General features: G+C 39.6%; 1 protein-coding gene across 1 annotated transcript; it reads left to right on the top strand.

Annotated features, from left to right (window-relative positions):
- The first annotated feature begins 222 nt into the window (after positions 1-222).
- On the top strand, positions 223-5,685 carry LOC124277166. Its single transcript, XM_046712831.1, has 3 exons — positions 223-402; positions 2,918-3,046; positions 3,192-5,685. Exons 1-3 carry the CDS (start codon positions 342-344, stop codon positions 3,410-3,412), a joined length of 411 nt encoding a protein of 136 aa, XP_046568787.1. The 5' UTR covers positions 223-341; the 3' UTR covers positions 3,413-5,685.
- The last annotated feature ends 13,879 nt before the right edge of the window (positions 5,686-19,564 follow it).

Below are 19,564 nucleotides of genomic sequence, written 5' to 3'. Positions count from 1 at the left end.
CCTCTGCTATATCCTTGACACTGACATTTAATAATGCGTAAGGCCTATAGAATGGGTGATACGTAACATTTCAACTTCTCGAAAAGAACTGTGTCAATATTCTACAACAATAGCAAACCTAATGTTTGGATTGGCTGAGCAATCCCAGGTGTTATGCAATGTTATCTTGAAATAGAATATAGTCTACAGGGGTTGTCTCCTCCTGAAAATATAGGTGGCGTTATCCTTCGCGTCCATTTCCCCAAGGTCACAGACAGGGCATTGGAGTAGGTTTGCGGTTCGGAGCAAGTGCCGTATTTTGTCCGTGTGCTCATTCGAGGATCTTAATTCAGCCTGCAACCATGAAAATATCTGTATTTCTCCCGACAGTGACACTACTGTTGATGTTCCTGATTGAGGAAGGTAAATATGACAAAATAACCCCGTCAAGTAATCGCCTCGTGAAGCCGATTCCATTCCAAAATGGCTTCTTCATTCTTGAATCTCTTTTCCCGGCAATGGTTCTTCAATATTTGTTGGCGATCGTTTAATAATTTAATCACTGACTTAATCAATTAAATGTTACTATGTGTGTTAAGTTTTTTTATGATGTTTCGTTTGTTGTGTTAGCGTAAATGCACCTTCTATGTCAGCTTCTCGACCGGTCCTGAATGAAATAAACCCGGCTCCATTGAACACTGTTGAATTACAATCAGGTAGCCCTGTATGTAGGTTATTATTGTATTCCATATTATTTATGCAAACGTGGACTCTTGTCTATAAAAAGTTGGTGGTCCAAGATGAGGAAAAGGTTGTGTTTTTTATATGTGTTCACTCGCTCATGTGGATGTAGAAAAAGTAGTTTACGGTTGTATGTTTTCTGAAATTGTAGCCGGCTTTCAAAGAGAACGGTTGTTTTAACGTCTGACATTCAAAGTATCGACGGCTGTAGTATTTATCTGGATATAAAAACTTGCTTTTAATGCAAAAATACTGCTGTTTTTAAGGAATCAGAGAAGTAATTTCAGCTTAGTATTTATCTGGATATAAAAACTTGCTTTTAATGCAAAAATACTGCTGTTTTTAAGGAATCAGAGAAGTAATTTCAGCTTAAAACTTTTTAATAAAAGAACTATCATGCATGATTTAAACCTGACGGAAAACTAATGCATACTCAGTCGCCAATGCTGCCCTCCCAAATTTCCGCATTTGTAAAACAAACCATATACTCAACTTGCATAGGGTGTTTGTAGTTATGCCCCAGAACTGTGTCAGCCTTTATTATAAGTTAAATTATTTCTGAAACATTTATCTTGAACAAATCCTGACTGATAATGTTGGTGTGTTGCAGTCATTGTCAGTTGTAGAAGTTTTATCATCTCAAACACAAAAGTGGAAAATTCTTAGTGTCTCATGTGTTAACTGAAAAGAAGTTCAGAATTACATCACCATGACTGTGCTGTCTTAGTTATGTTGTTTGCTGGTTATCTTCCAATTAGTTACCCTGTCTGTTTAACAAGTAGCTGTCACAACAGTCTTTGGTTTTAAGAACATTATTACTATAACCATAAGAGATGGAAATCGACACTCAACATACTACTAGTATTATTTGAAGGTTTAGAAAAATACTAGATGAAACATGGACCAAATGTCTAATTTCTAACATTTAAGAATCCCACTGGAGTTAGGTTTAGGGTGTTCTATAGACTCTATATATGAAAGTCCCATGTGTGCCCAATGTCCCAACTTTGTTAAATTATGATAGCCAGGACAAATCACATCCAGAGTTACCACAGTTATATTATTGCCAATGCCTATCCTCTTCTTGGGTTCACTCCTTGACAAAACAAAAGCCTATCTTGATCTGCACTGACGCAAAACAAAACTGAAACTTTTGAAGAGCAGCTCAACCCTGAAGAGTTGACAATGGTTAATGTGCGCCCCTGGATAAGTGAGTCGGGAAGTATGTAGGGCATGACACTTTACTCAGGTGAGGCAGCCACTGTCCATGTGCGAGGGGGAAGCTTGCAGGACATTTAGAGGTCACCCTGTCTTTATTACTCTGACCTACTTCCTTCTGTCGCTTGTCTTGACATTCTTAACAACCAATACAACCTTTTAGATTAAATAAATGAATATGCATTAGCATGATACGGTAAATGTTAGTGAGTGTAGGGATGATATTTGCCTGACACAAGCTTCCCTTTTTTAAATGTGTTTTTTTCACCACACTTTTATGTAATGCTAACATTGATTCTACCCATTTACTGAACATTCTGTGTAATTTTGATACATTAACTGCATAAATTAATTCCATGTTAAAAAAGAGTTTTGCAGGTGTGCATTCACAATCAGTATGCAGCTACTCTTTCAGTATACATAAACATACATGTAACATTTAGACATATTTACATCAGTGATGGAAGTGTATTGCCATGTTTTCCTCATACATTGGTTATTAATTAGTAAGTTCATGGTATGTGGTCCCTGTAATCTACCAAACCCTATAAAGAGAATAGTTTTTGATTAAGACGGTCTCCTAAAGTACAGTATTTTAATCTAGTATCCCTCTGAGTAACGGTGAAATTTAACAGTATCAGATACTGTTTGATTTTGTAGGGATACTCAATATCCTGTCCTTCGTAGATAATTCACAATTATTTCTCCCCCAACATAAAATTAAGTGTGTCTTTCAATTTTGAATTATGTGGTCAAGGGTTTCAGTTGGAACTGACATAGAATATAGGTGACTTTTGCATGGATGACCCAATGATGAGATATATATAATGTAAATTATGTTTCTTTTTACTTTGGTGCAAAACTTCAAACTGCTATGTCTGCCAGAGCCTCAAGTTTGTCTTATCATGATGAAAATGATATATACCGTATCTTACTCTGCATATTATATGCCATGTACAGATTAGGATTTGTGTTTCAGGACTGGGTCTTCAATGCCATGTATGCAATTCATTCTTGTCGGAAAGTTGTGCCGGGGCGCTGACAATGGAATCAGACACCTTAACCACTTGTACCAATGGAACTGCATGTCGTAAAATTGAACAAGAAGGTAAGTTGAATCCTCCAACCTAAGCTGTAAAAATGTGGATTGATCTGGTTTTTGTTGTAGAACATTAGTATTTCAAATTGTGTAATTATTTTTTTTCTTTTCTTCATTGATTAATAAGTAATGGTTCTTTTCTTGATGTTGACAGTGTACTATGATGAACAGTATGATACCCGTATCATCCGTCAATGTGGCTACGAGGAAAACCCACCCTTGACCTGTATCTCTCGTAGCGGAACCTATCGCTACAAAGTGCAGTACTGTCACTGTAATGAGGATGGCTGCAACAGCGCTGTTACTTCGACCATATCTGTGACCATGTTGTTTCTTGCTCTTGGACTCGCACATTTTGCTATGAAGCATTTATGAGTGACAGACAATTAACCAGGTTTCTTTCTTCCTGAATTACCAAACTCTCTTCAATATGTGAACAGAAGTCTTTTTCTATGCACTTTGTTTCACAATGGCTTCAGATTGGCATCAGAAATATTTTCAAGTGATATTTGGATTTGTTAAGTGTAAGGTCCATTTATGTATTAGACAAGAGACCAGAAACTGCGTATGGGCTACAAAAAGAAAACAATTGTTCCAAATTTCAATGTTGGTAAAAGATGTAAATGTTTCAGAGTCAGTTTCTCCTTAAAATATTGAAGACCGTATTCTGATTGGTCCTGAAAAGTGGCATTATTCAGAATTGCCTTTGGTGTCATTTATAGATGAATCAAACATATTTAGTACTTTTATGACACTGTTTAATCATTATATTGAACTCATTCTTTAGAAAATCACCTAAAAGAATTGTCGTTCTTTTGAGCAATTAAGTCCATCCACCATTATGATTTTGATATCATCCTAGATTGTTTCTAAACTGTTGCTGTATTTTCAGTTGCAAGATGTTGCCCTCATGGGTGGTTGGAGGATTTTGTTAACAGTGTAGAAACAAAATAGGCTGCATGTGACCCGAGAATTGTATGCTAGAAAATGAAGTTTTTATGTTACTTTGAATATTCAGTGAATGCATATCTTGCATTGTAATTTCCATTGTTTGTGCGAATGAAACAGGCAGTGCCTGGATGTGATGTGTTGTACATGTTTCACATTCCCCGAGAGGAAATACCGACCAGTTAAACGGCTTCAGTCTGTCATAATGAATCGAAATTTGTCAAATGTAATGAATGGTTTGTTGCATTCGAAGACCTTTTTCTTGAGAATTTCTGTTTGATTTTCTAGATACGTTAAAAGTAAATCAAGATGTAAGAAAATACTGTTCCATAAATTGTTTGACGTAATGGTCTCTCATTAAAATGAAAAAGCATTTAGTTAATACTCAAACTGTTCATCAGCACAAACTGTATACTGCAACATTGAATACTACGTTATCACAGTGTGTTGAATTATGGAAAGGATGAGATTTTATTTTCTTCATATCATGTAAATATTTGTCTATTGTTAGAACGTTTGCTAGGGTATCGACAGTGATTGTAATCCAGACATGTGATAATGCTTGAATATTATCATTTAACCAAGATGTTTTTGCACTGTGATTTGAAAGAATTTACATGTATTTTACCATTTGTCACAATCAGACTTCTCACAGAACCACCAGTATGATTCCTAATAAGTACCAAGCATTTAATTTTGGTGTGTATAAGTGTATAGGTATGTGAAAATGCTCATGTTGTTCGTACACCACGGTCCATATTACGATTTATTCCTAAGAAAGATGTTTATACTTTTCAGTTATTTAATACACTTTGAAATGAATAGTGTCGGACCTAGCATGTTATCATTAGAACATGCTTATAATGGACTTGAAATGCTGTTTTGTACCAGGTTTTAAGGGCCGTTCCTCTGTAATATATTGTTACTTTTCTCAAAGAGTTTATGTAGTTTATTTTCATGTTGGAGATTTATTCGCTATCCTAAATGTTACATATAGTCGCTTCTTCATTTGAAAAATAGTGCCATTTGTAGCAATATATATATATTTGAAATAGACAGTTTTGTATGGAAGTTAATTTCAAAATATATAGTGTGAGTAGACACTGGAGAACTCATTATCCTGAAACTAATTGTAGCATTTGGACGGCCAGTTTTAACAGAAAAAAATGAATGTTTTTTCCTCACCAGCTTCTGGGGATCTCCTCATCACGTTATTTACTTCACCATGTTGTAGGGAAGCCACCAGCTCATTCTCTACCACACAGTGCATGCTTTAGGGAGGTCAAATTTGACCTGAAATTAAAAGACTGGCAAGTAATAATAATGTACACAAGTATGGACTCCAGTCGACAGTTTCAGGTAATTTCAGGTCAATTTTGACAATTTGAAGATTTGGAGGACAATCAGTCTTTTGTAACGTATGAAATATGGTCATAATATTGTATATAGATATTCCTGAGCTTACGTAGGGGTATGTATTCAGATTTTTAGCCTGTATTTCAAGTAAATTTGAAATCTTTTCAGCAAGGTTTAATTTTAATTGCTTACTGTAATTGATTTTATCCTGTGATCATCTGGTATGGAATGAGCTGGTATAGTTCAATAGAATACAAGAGGGCCTTTTATTGAGGCTGGTATGAACTTGTGTTCTGTGTGAATGTTCATGTATTTTTTTTCAAATAAACAGATGATAGTGAGAATCTTTTTGTTTTTGTTTTGCATAGTTTCAAAGGTATTGCCTGGTACTGATGTGGTTTGTTCCTTCCTGACAATGAAATTAATGCATGTGAAAGACTTAAGCCAATGTGCAGACTGTTATGTCGGTGTTTGTGATTTGAAAGACCTAGATGTGTGGCCGTTATAAATCTTTAGCAGAGGGGTATATTGTGGCTGTAAGAGTTGAAAGCTATGACAAGAAGCCTGCTCCACTTGACTACCTGGTAACATTTGGATCACAACTTTGCAGTGACACTCTTGTATGGACTAGAAGTATGATCTAGTTTACCAACATCAGTAACTGATGAAAGGTTGACAAACTGTTACAAGATGACAAACTAATCAAGAGGGTTAAATTCATGAACATTCCTGAATCTCCTTCAGAGGTAGTCATTGATTATATATTGTAGATACTTATAATCGTGAGATGTGTAAAAGTCACTTCTGGTGGACCTGGTTACTCAAGTCTTTGTCGTGACTTGGTTAAGTTGTCTTGGTTTAGAGGGCATTCCCTCCAGCTAAGGCTTACAACCGGGGGCTGAAGTCCACATAGCTGTAAACCCATTGAGGCATAACGGGCACGGCAATGTGGCAGATGACGGAGCCGGAGGCACTTGTTGCAGATGGAGCTTGGGGCACTTATCGCAGGAGACGGTCTGACAGGGAGGTATATGCCTGGTTGGGGAAAAGTTCATTCTGTACAAATTATGTCACCTGAATATTCCTAAAAGTTCTTGGGTTTCGAGGAAAGGATTTCATTAGGAAAATAGGTCGACATTTTATATGTTCAGCACGTGTTGCTCTGTTGATTACTGCCACATGTGGCATCATTCATCTATGTCACGACAACCTGTAAATAATCGTACCTGAACAACACAGACTAGAGGCCAGGCCACCAGGATTCAGTGACAAAAAAGAGCTTGTCCATTCACTCTTGGACAAAAAGTTGTCTGGAACCTACCCCAAATATTTTTATCAGGAAACTTCATTCTATACAGTTGACTGCAACCTACACATTTAGGGACCATTTAATAAGTCCATTGTAGTTATCCTACATTGAACAATTAACTTCTGAACGAAACTTAATTCCTTAAATGTTTAGACATACCAACACACCAAAATATAATTCTGACATCGTAGACATCCTTGTGTTATCCAAAACTGATACTGTACTGAATGACACACACTTTTGTCATATTCCGTTTGTTATATAACGAACAGAAATGCCCTGACAAGGAGTAACAAATAAGTATTTAAAAGTTCACAGTTCATGTTCCTCTCGCCCACCACATCCATAAACGTTAGGAATTAGGATTTGTATCCGATACCCAATTTTTGAAGTGGTTGCTTACTCTATCCTTTTAAAACCTGATAAATTTCTGTTTCAAACATTTCGGTTATTTATCTGCTAAACACCAATGGGTGAGAGAGAGGGAGTACTGGTTTACCACTAATGTCACTATTCCATCAGCCATTCCTTACCTAAAATGTCCTGGACAAACGGTACCCATGTGAGGATCGATCCTGGGTCTTCGACTTGACAAGTGAAGCTGTGACCACTGGGCTACCGACTCTCCAATGTTACATTATCATGATTTGGTTGGTTGGTTTGTTGTTTTACGCCGCACTCACCAATATTCCAGCTATATGGTGGCGGTCTGTAAATAACCAAGTCTGGACCGGACAATCCAGTGATCAACAGCAATCACGATTTGGAGGCAGCTTGAAGTGCAGGTGCCATATCTGCTTTTATCCTTTCAAAATACATATAGTTTGTAGTTGATTAGAATATGATGGGCCAAGACTGACTGACGTATACAGAGCCCGCTGATGTTATTGCCAGTAGCGCGCAGGCACACACTGACACACGTTGCAAAAGTTTAATATGACTACCATGAATATAATATGAATGGCAAGAGCAAGCTCAGGCTACTATTCAAACAATGTCATTTGAATGAAACGTAAGCCCAATATAAGATATTACTCAATCACCTGGAGAAGGGGCAAGAAGTAGCCCAGAAACGGCGTGTTATACAATAAAGAAGAAGTTGCCATCCATACACTCGTCTTATATATTCACCAACGTAAAAATGCCTCTCAAGAATCTCTTAGATAGTACCAGGGGCGTAGGAACGGTTTTCAGAGCATGGGGGCTAATTTATGAAAAGTATTGAAAATCAAAATGAAATTGTAGTTATGGTAAGGTAGATATGGTTTCGTCTTGAAAAAAGTGTGTGTGTGTGTGTACGCCCCTGTTACGTTATAAATAATTATATTGAGAGAAACAAATAAAGGATCACAGAAAAATTCAAGCGTTCCTTTATTATTTTCAAGTTTTCATCACCACAGCGCTATTCAAAGCTGGTGATGAAAACTGGGAAATGTTAAAGGAACACTTGAATATTCCTGTGATCCGTTATTTTTTTCTCTCAGTATATGTTCGTGGTCTCAGTTACCTAGCATTTATATCAAACTGAAAACGGATATTACAATGAGAGTTTTGAAAGCTAAATAGATCATCAGACATAAAACCAAATGGAAACAATTTATTTTACAGTTAGTTGAACCGTTATCTGGATGGAATCAAACGCGCGGACGCACTTGGATTTGAATCTCTGACAATATATAGACATATTTATATTAACTTACTACTCATACAACACAATTTTATTATCATTGTTATGTCTGAATGGCGATATGCAATTTATACGTTCATATGACTGCCGTAATTGATTTAAGTACTCTTGAGTGTTTTTATCCAGGTACCCAATTTCTTACGCGATCGATACGGAACGTCTCATCGTTCAGATTACGGAGAGTGACGAGTAAGGACGAACGCGGCTTGCCCGGTATGAGCATTCGTCACCACTGATACCTTTCCGTAACCTGGAAGACGGCTCGGCTTGGTCATGAATGGAATGATGGGTGCATTTTTCAGTTTTACCCCTTCAACCCTGCTAGTTTTCACAATAAGGTCCAAATAGTGATATACTAAGCATATTTAGACTGCTAATGGACTCGCGCCTCTATATAAATCACTAGACAGATGTCCAGTTTAAGCAAACGCATTCAGTCCGTTTGTTACAGAAAGCATGCTTGCGATGAATTACAGAAACTGAAGAATAATTGTCACAATTAATCATGTAAAAAACAGTTCTTTGCTGATGTACCGTGAATGAATTAACTGTCATGTAAAGGTTTTCTAACAGAACTGTAATATCAAAGCTATTATTTTATAAGCATGTAACATTTCATCAGACCCCGCGTCTTTGACCCTTCTTGGTTTGTAATGTTGAAATTGTGAGTACATGTATATGATTCCAGCAATGGTGCCCGTAAGCAACCCCGACCTGATTTTAAACATGGCCGACACGACAACCATATTAATAATGTAATAATCCGAAATTTGATATGAAGTCGGTATGTGGTATGCATGGAATAGCATTTACGTTAACTTTGTGTATCGATTTTTTCATATATGTACTTTATTTCATATACTAGAATACTACTGTGCCTATAGACCAGTTTTTTTTATCAACTTTTGATACGGAGTAAATATGTTACGTGGTGGAAATTACAACGTATGTTACATTTGGGGGCAGATGGGTAGGCTTATGGATGGAGGCTCGGGTTTGATTCTCCTCATGGGTACACTGTTTGAAGAACATTCCCGGTGTCACCCGTCGTGCCATCCGTGGAATATTCCCGAAGGCGGCGTAAAACCATACTCCCTGAACTCCAAAAGTGCTGGTATAGAATAGGTCCACAGTAACCTATATGAGGTGGAAGTTTTTCGGATCAGTACGATTTGGGTGCTTGTATGTCATAATAATAATCACTGGATTTTTCTATTATTTATAAAGCTAGAGACATAGCTGGAAGGTTCTTGACTGTGGCACTACAATATTAGTAAAAGCAACTTTATATACAGCATTGCACAACTTCAGTATTCCTCCTAATTATGGGGCAGTGGGGTAGCCTAGTGGTTAAAGCTGTGACCCGGGTTCGTTTCCCCACATGGGTACAATGTGTGAAGCCCTATTTCTGGTGTCCCGCGCCGTGATACTGCTGGAATATTGCTAAAAGCGGCGTTAAACCATACTATCAACGTTCTTAAACCATAATCACTCACTCTTCTTAATTATGACCCGCTTAGTTAGCTCAAAATGCATAAATGCGTTTTCAGCTCGTAGCCAGTATAATTGTTGTTTTGGTGATATTTCAAGCTGTTATCTAATCGTAAACCTCTTACTGTCTTTTCTTTGTAAAAAGGGGCGGTGGGGTAACCTAGTGGTTAAAGCGTCCGCTCGTCACGCCGAAGAACCGGGTTCGAATCCCCACATGGGCACAATGTATGAGGCCCATTTCTGGTGTCCCGCGCCGTGATACTGTTGGAATATTGCTAAAAGCGGCGTAAAACCATACTCACTCACCCTCTTTGTAAAAGCAGGCATATTTTCTCCTTACAGTACTGCCGTGGTCTTCTACGACCTTCCTGCTATAATCTCAGTGAGTGAATTTAGTTTTACGCCACTTTTAGCAATATTCCCGCAATATCACGGTGGGGACACCAGAAATGGGCTTCATACATTGTACCATGCATGTGGGGACTCGAACCCGGGTCTTCGGCGTGACGAGCGAACGCTTTAACCACTAGGCTACCCAACCGCCCCTGCTATAATGTCAAGAACACGTCACCGCAAGGTGGCTATAATACTTGTGTTTGAAACGATTTGCAGGATTCAAATCTCGACGATTGGTTGGAGACATGCAGAGCTCCTTTGATGAAGCTAAGTGGCGGTATATATCAATCGACAATCGCAGGACCTGATTTCTCTTTTTATGTATAACATATAACATATAATACTATTAACGTTATTTCATCAATATTGATATATATTTCTTAAAATACAAACGTGATATACCACAATGTTTATTAAGCCAAACAGGTAAATATTTCAAATATTTTTAATGTACGCACAGAGTGTTATGTTGTTAAATTGGGACATCCAAAAATACCTTATTTGATAGCTATGTTACCTACTTAAGTGTTGAGTTATCTTGCATAAGAGGTCTATGTACGTGTCATTCAAACGCCCGCTGCCGTCGATGTATATAGTGAGGCAGTGTATCATAGTGAGTGGAGGTACATGACATATTTACTGCCGCCACGTCCTTCACTGGCTGCGAGGCATTCTTGACTGCTATTTGCAGGTTACTGTCAACACTTCATATACCGTGACGCTAAATGCGCACGTTACGACCAGCGTGGAAGAGCCATGTGTCTTAGGTGTAAACGTACATTCATATACGTGCTTGCATGGTGTATACACGTTTTGAATTTCGTTCGTGGTGAACATTTGTGTTGCCCGCATATACACTGCAATGTTTCAGCAAGTGACCTTGCACGTGTGTGCCATGTGTGAAGCCTACTTTTGTGACCCCCTCCTGAAATTTGGCGAGATGTACACTCACGTGCAAAAGAAACGTCCCCAAGTATTTTTCAACTACCAAACAACACTAACACGAATAGATATGCACGTTTCCTATGTATGACGAAGGTGTATGTAAAGCATGTCTGACATAAAGAAAGAGAACGTGGTAAACCTAACAGTGGTACAGGGAATGTTATCACATGGGGGTCTATTGTCCAGTATTCGAGCACAAGCCAAAACAAACAAATGACAAAACAGAGGTTGAAATTGGAAGGCAGATCGTCAATACCGCCCGTGCCCACCCCTTACATCGGTGCACGTAAATCTCCTGATCACGTGACTGGGGATCCGATGCAATTATGTCTGTAATGCCTGAGGCAGTGCATTTCTCGTCAATGGAGGGTGTGGAAGCTGTAGAATCCGACGTCCAAGATGGCTCCACAAGTGCTCTGTCGGAGACATGTCAGGGGATCTTCGTGGCCAAGGCTGCACGGGCATGTTGTTGACGTTGAGAAAGGCCGTTGTGACTAAAGCGGTGTGAGGTGTTCTATTGTCTTGCTGAAACAAGGTTGCTGGATATTGCTGGAGGAAAGGCAGGATATGGAGCCGCAGAACTTCATCAATATACCGACGGGCTGTCAGGCTGCCATTGATGATAACAAGGTCGGTCTTGGTGTTTCTACATGCCACCCCAAACCATCACATTCCCTCTACCATATGGTTCCGTTTCCTGAACGCAACAACGTGCCGTTCGTTCCCCACGCTGGTGGTAGACTCGTCTTCGGTCGTCAGTTCTGTTCGAATCAAATCTCGACGCTGAAAAGGTCCTGTTGCCGGTTCCGTTGCTGACACTGACGGACATTCCTGGTCAAAACCAATCTTCGACGTCGATATTCCGGCGGTAACGTCATGCCCCTCAACGGTCTATAGGCTCCGATTTCCATGTTGACGTTGTCGTCTGGACACTGTCCACCTGCTGACGCGATGACCAAGGCTAAGCACTGATGATGACGTCACGGCGAGGAATCTGTTGCTTGATGAAGCGTCCGTCTATAACGCACACTCCGGCACAGCGATGACCAACATAACATCACTGCCACAGGCTAATTTGCATATCACGTGACCGGACTTTTCTCTTGTTTGTAAACAAACGCGCATATTCATAATAAGAAGAGACTGGTCGTAGGCAATCTTTTCGGCGCGTTCTTCACAATGTTTTACATTGTTACATATATATTCTTCCACAACTACGACAGTAATGTTTATGACAGTACATATTTAGATATCAATCTGGTTGCATCGTTTGCTCTCTGTCGGCTTCGATGACAGCACGTGAAGCCGTACAACCTATGTAAACAAAGGATCGCTACGCAAATCGAAATAGTGTTACATGTTTTAGGATATTTAGTGAAACTAAACCATTCTATTTGCACAACCCAGGATTCTTCAAACCAGGTCGTGCGTTGCCCCCAGCTGCAGCATGCAATCGCTCTTTATCTCTTTTCTGCTGTTAATCGAGGCATGTTCTGTTGGTTTTTCAGATGATTGTGAATGCAAAGAACAGTTTCCAATGTATTTTCATACGGGTGAATTCCTGCACGTGCAGGAAATTTCACTGAATAAAGTCATTTTTCCCGCTTCTGGCATGTAACACGTGCATTTCTTTGGCGTGTCATACATTTGTGTGTTTGTTCAATGTGTTCCGAACTGTTTTTGGCCATATCCAGCAAATATAATATAAATTAAGTTTTGGGGACGTTTCTTTTGCACGTGAGTGTAGTCTAAGGTTTTAGTATTAGCTATATATTCCAACAATGTCATGGCGTGGGACACCAGAAATGGGCTTCCCACATTGCACTGGTGTGGGGAATCTAACCCGGGTTTTCAGCGCAACGAGCGAACGCTGTAACCATGCACGATACCACGATAGCGCCTACTCACTCAGTAAGTGTACACATAATGTGTCTGATTTTATCGACTCATTTAGCAATGTTCATGTCATACACAACAGTTGTCTGCTACAAAGAATCCAACACAGGGGCCTGTAACGCTAAAAACAGCCATCAAAGTATATACAGTCACTGACGGGGTCTTAGTATATAAAGACCGCCTCATTGGTGTAGTGGTTAGAGCGTCCGCCCGGAGAGCGGAAGGTCGCGGGTTCGATCATACGTCATACCAAAAGACGTTTAAATATATGGTACTTGTTGGTCCCTGTCTGGCGCTCGGCATTAATGGGTACAACAAGGACTGGTCGGCTCGGAGTCAGTATAATGTGTCTGAGTGGGGTATTCATGCTTCACTGCGGCATGGTATCTCAGTGGGCTAGCACTATAAAACCAGCTTAAGTCTGGGCTAGTACAAGCAGTCGCACATACACATACACACGCATGCACGTCGTCATATGAGCGAAATATTCTCAAGCGCGACGATAAACCCAATTTCACCTCACCTCTTAGTATATAAACTGTCACTGATGGGGTCTTAGTACTAAGACCCCGTCAGTGACAGCATGTACCTTGATGGCAGTTTTTAGCGTTACAAGCCCCTGTGGAATCCTGGACAGATAAATCAGTGGTTGACAACATGCTATCGGATAACTTTTGGATAATATTATTTGTTTTACTGAATATGCGCTTCCTAAATTCACGTAGAAAGAAAACGTGTACACACACATCAGATTAATCTCTTTTATAATACAATTTCCTTGACCTCCTAGCTGTCGACTTCTGGTATTGTAAGGAGGGACAATGGGAAACATAGTGTTTGTGGAATCTATTGGGTGAAGTCTTAAATCGATCTCCCAGCTGTTGCCCGAATTATGATGTGAGAGTCGTGATGTCCAACACCAAGGCTTATACGATACCGTCGCTGTTCGAACCATGAATTTGAAAAGGATCCCAGATAAATTTTATTTCTTGTACAGGTGCGTTCCCAATTTTCTAAAACAGAAAAACTCGGGACAACAATGTTTAAATGTTTTTGTAATTTATATTTACATGTTTTTGCAACGGGCTTGTAACACAACAAAAAATCCCGACAGTTAGCTGACATTAAATCGACATGAATACACCTGACACATATAGCTCACTCAGTTGTGTGGATGTCAGTTTGACACCGTTTTACACTAGTTAAGCACTGCAGTTATCTTTGTAGTAGTACATAAATGTTACGACCATGACAGGGACAGCGATACAAGCCAACACTTGCTGTACGATCTATTATACATACTCTGACGTCTATTCATACCGCCACTGAATAATTTGTAGTGACTGACTGTAGGCATGGAACAGAGGCCTCCGTTTCATTGTAAGCTGCACTGTGATATAGTCGACACTGATATAGTTGCACGTTAATCTGGCATGGCTGTCCTGTGCGATATACACGGACTCAATACAGTCATTATTCTGCTTATACGCGTGTGAATCAATCGTTTTGGTGGCAAGTATATTGTGTAGATAGCCTTAAGTGTGTTGGTCAGTGGCAGTCGCTCGGTGCATATGGTGTTATTGTAATTCTACCAGCAGTGTGAGTGAGCTAGAGCTGGGAGCTTAAATATGTATAGATTTTGTGCGCCGTGGCGTCATGTTGTGTATACATTTACAAAACATGGAACAATAGAAACACTTGTTTATCATTCAGACCGTGTATTTACTCACTCACTCATCCCATGACAGACATCTGAATGTTAAGATATACATACACACATTGCGACAATAGACAGCACGTTTACGGCTAGGTCAACGCAGCGCAGAACATCTGAAGCCAAAAAAGTATGTGCAGACATATACAGACTACCTGCTTATACATATAGTATACATAGTTATTGAATGATGAGAGACAGAGAGAGTGAGTTGAGTTTTACGCCGCTTTTAGCAATATTCAAGTAATATCGCGGCGGGGGACACCAGAAATGGGCTTCACACTTTGTACCCATGTGGGGAATCGAACCCGGGTCATCGGCGTGACGAGCGAACGCTTTAACCACTAGGCTACCACCACCACCCACCGCTTGATGCATTTGAAAACAATGTAGTATGAACGCATAAATGATCTTTTACGTCCCTTTGTCGACCACAGTTTTATTACAACGTTTTCTGAAACGCTGTTTCTCGTGTCTAAGTATGTATGAAACATCATCGGTCCAATTCAAGTGCATGCCTACTGATGCAGCGTATTTGTTGAACTACTGCAGTAGCTTTGCCAGTCGCGGGGGGGGGGGGGCAATGGCCCGTAATGCTGTAAAGACTGGGCGATATACTATTACATTCCCATGCAGTGACATATACATTATACACGGGATATATCTATCCCCATGCTCCACTGCACCGTTACACACAGTGATCTTCCACATCTGTCTAGACGCTGTACAGGCGCCATCTGACGTAGGCTGACGTCAGTCATGTACGCGATACGTCTATTTTTGAAACAATGGTGCTCCTTGTCAAGCAGCTAGGTTTACAGGTGCTGGGACAGGCATAGCTGACTTACAGTCATCATTCCACGGATGCTCCCAATCTATATCTGTACTTGCGACCCCTAATTGGAATCTGGACAACATAAATAACACACATTGTCAGCATACATACCATCGTACCTTTCAAAGGATCCTCCAGCCATAGGCAACAACGAAAATCTCTCCTTCGAAGTGCTAAAGTAGTTTTAAGCAGCATTAAATTCCAAGATAAAGCAAAAGTTACTTTTAACTAATGATCTTTAGAACAAACTTTAGCCTACAATATGAGCACCATTCACTGAAAGTAGTGATATACGTCACATGGGAATGTACTGGAGAAAGATATGGTGGCATTTGAAGTGATTATACTGCAAGATAATTATCCATTTACACACACCCTGTGACAATTATTTCTTATTCATCCGTGGATGTATATATTATATACTGGACTTTACCATTCTTATATTACCACTGATGTAAACTGAAAGGGGGAATGACATCACCAAATGACTATATCCTGATCAAAACACATACAATGAAATAAATATAAAATAACCACCCATGTACCGAAAACAGAACAATAAATATAATGAATACGTTATGCACTAATAATTCACGATATATAGCTGAATTTAGTTTCACGCCGCTTGTAGCAATATTCCAGCAAAATCACGGCGGGGACACCAGAAATGGGCTTCACACATTCTACCCATGTGGAGAATCGAACCCGGGTCTTCGGCGTGACAAGCCATTGAAGATTTAACCACTAGGCCACCCCCCACCGCCCAAACGGAAGCAGGAGACGTACGAGGATGCTGCTGGCTAATGTGAGTAAAATGGACAATGGACACACTGGACCATAGTATGTTATCACGCCCTAAATCTGAATTTGACCAAATCGTTGACCATTTTCCAACTGGCTCAAAGTATTCAACTATTTGTACAAATAAGGCCTTAGAGGTATAACAAATTCACTCAACAGCGTTGCTAGGATATCCACTTTCATTTGGGGTGCGTTACTGGCTTTGGACAATGACAATAATCATATTTAGGGCGTAGCAGTGTGCACGCCTTGACAAGACACCTCGATCGTCCCAAAATCCAACCGGGTGACATCTAATGGCGAGTGTATTTTACCGATGCGTTTCGGATACCCTATTTATACGGACTAGAAGATAAGTGTCGGTAGACATGTCGGCTACACTGACTCAGTGAAAGCTACTGATGAAATCGATTCCCCATTAACTCCATGTCTCACCGTGACACCGGTACACTGCATGGTGGTGCTCTGGATTCCACGCCCCATATGAAAGGTGTGTTTTGGCGACACCAACCGAGAGTAGGCGATATGGTATAACCAACAACAGATAACAGGAATCGCGGTGACCTAGTTTCGATTATGACTGAATGATATAGACACAAAATTATTTGTTCTCGAACTGACCCATCGTTGTCAATTAATTATGTTTTTTTATGAATCTGTAAATCTTTTCCGAAAATACAATTTTGTACATATCGTGGAGTTGTTATCGCATTTAGTTGCTGACTTACCAACGCCAGTGAGTGAATATGGTTTTGCGCCGCCTTAAGCATTGTCATGGGGGCGGTGATGTCACCTCATGATCTACGTAAGTGATATTGTGGGGATATATCATATATACAAAGAACTAATACAAAACTTATGGTTAAAATTAGAAATAATCTTAATTAATTTCCGTTCTTTTACTCCGATACAATACCATATAGTTTGATTTTAAACTACATATTTGGGACGTTCAGTCAAATCAACCCAGAAGTCTTCACAGGACATTTAGAACAATAATCTCGTTACCGACGCCAAAACGCAGCCGCTATAATACCTCCAGAACCAACAGACGCTGCGATGAGTCTGACTAGAAACTCTCCTCCCTCACGCTCCATCGATCACTGGTGTTTGTTTTGGCGCACTTTTCCTCATCTGCCCAGACTTGCAACATCCCTGATTTCATTCCGTAACTATGGTTATTGCACCAATCCGAGATGGCTTCTCGTAGCTGTATCGGGTATAAGAGACCTCAGCACTACTGACAAAAGTATGGCGACCAAATTAAGTTTTGACATTCAAACCCTCAATTTTAGCCATTTACTTATCATTAAACACATATAACTGTATCATTATTGATAAAACGATGTATTGATTGGATTTGATTTTGAATGCTATCCCAGTTACATACCGGGATGTCCGCTTGATGCACTGGGGGAAACATTGCGTGGTCGGGGTCCAACAAATCACCAGTTTGATGAAACAGAGAGACTTCGGGGCAATGCCGACAAAGCTAAACATGTTCTGAGCAGATATAGGATTAGGACATTTGGATTTGAATCTGATCAGTACTTCAATACGCACGCTTCAATGTGCGCATTTTCGTAAGGTAATGCAGGGATCACTATAATAGCTTTCAGACTATGTACGCGAGTCCGGCTCAGTATGGAATGCTTATCACCTTACACAATGTATGTAGTTCGACAACACTCACAGACCGGAGATGTCTACTTTTGTAGTTTTCCTATCTGTATCGCAAAGTTACAGTCTGAAAACCACCTTTGACCATTCTGAGACGTAATTATCTATTAGACGCGACTATTGCATACATATTTGCTTTGTTTGTTTAATGCGAATGAACCATAAGAAGTACACGTATCCCATCCGGTAAGGCAATACACTATACAAAATATAGCACAGGTGTAAGGGAGATAACTCACATAACAAAGACCTGCGCACGAATATTGCCAGCTTGGTGATACCGTTGATAGATGTTCTCCTCTGCTCGACCCGTAGAATCGAATTTACACACAACAAGTAGTGTTTCGATCACTGAATAACCTATTGTTAAAACTGTTCTTGTTTAGAAGATATTCAAAAGAGACATTGTCATCTTGTCAGTGTAACTGTTACGTCACAGATACCCAGCTACGGATTTGTATACAACTTGTCAGTGCTCCAAGTTCAAGGTTTCGAGGTTGTATACACTGACTAGGAAGGCAAGAGTAGATATTTTCACATAGGATAGGTCCAACTTGGTGAGATGTTCCGCCCTCACTACTCCTATTGTCATGGAGTAGTCTACCACCGAGACGCTGTCATGGAATGACGTATGGCAAAGTTTCAAAATACTTTGATCTCTCAAGAATTCGATGGAATTCCACAACAGAAAGTTCTTGAAAAGACAGATCAATATGTTTCCAAAGCTGCCGAACTGAATGTCCTACCGTATGCAACGATTTTGATGTTCTAGCTACATTTTGCAAAAGATCTTGAATATGTAAATTTACAAGGAGTAGAATTTTTACAAGAACTTCATTAGGAAGATCACTCAGTCTAAAATATAAGTACACAAAATTAGTTTTGCAATAGTGCATGGTATTGTTCTATGTCACAGTTATTACCAACAAAAGTTCCATAGAAATTAAGAACCAAAATGTACTATCTCCCAACTGACATTAAAAAGCATCTACTTTGCAGGAAAATGTATTTGGCCAAGTAAAACTGGGAATCTGGCCCAAGTTAAGGCTTGACTGCTAATATACATTACCAAAAGGGATATGGGATTATTCTATTTGATGAAATTATTCAAAATGTACTCACTTTTAACATGTGACTTCCATCTACGTGCGATTTCCAGAATGTTCTAACTCCTTATCACGTGACCAAAGGAAGCTATATGATTGGCTATGGATTAAGAATAGTTTGGAACTGAGATTAAATATTAAATTTGGAGATAAGACAATGATGAATGGCAAAAACGTGTTTCTCGTAATGGTATTACTGTATAACTGCACAAGGACATATTAGAACAAATGGTCCAAAAAGAGAATATGAACCTAACTCATTTTTGACCAAAATTGGAGATAGAACAACGTGGTTCTGAGGGCACGCGAAGTCCATTTCTTAGTAAACTGTCCTTATTATTCCGATCTTCGGTATGATTTGTT

The sequence above is a fragment of the Haliotis rubra genome, unplaced genomic scaffold (genome assembly GCF_003918875.1).
Source record: "Haliotis rubra isolate DU_JTF1 unplaced genomic scaffold, ASM391887v1 Scf219, whole genome shotgun sequence".
NCBI lineage: Eukaryota > Metazoa > Mollusca > Gastropoda > Lepetellida > Haliotidae > Haliotis > Haliotis rubra.
This window is presented reverse-complemented; position numbering and strand designations above follow the sequence as displayed.

Coding starts and splice junctions, on each gene's coding strand:
- LOC124277166 (XM_046712831.1), top strand. CDS start 342: ATGAAAATATCTGTATTTCTCCCGACAGTGACACTACTGTTGATGTTC. Junction 403..2,917: donor GATGTTCCTGATTGAGGAAG/GTAAATATGACA, acceptor TTTGTGTTTCAG/GACTGGGTCTTCAATGCCAT. Junction 3,047..3,191: donor TCGTAAAATTGAACAAGAAG/GTAAGTTGAATC, acceptor TGATGTTGACAG/TGTACTATGATGAACAGTAT.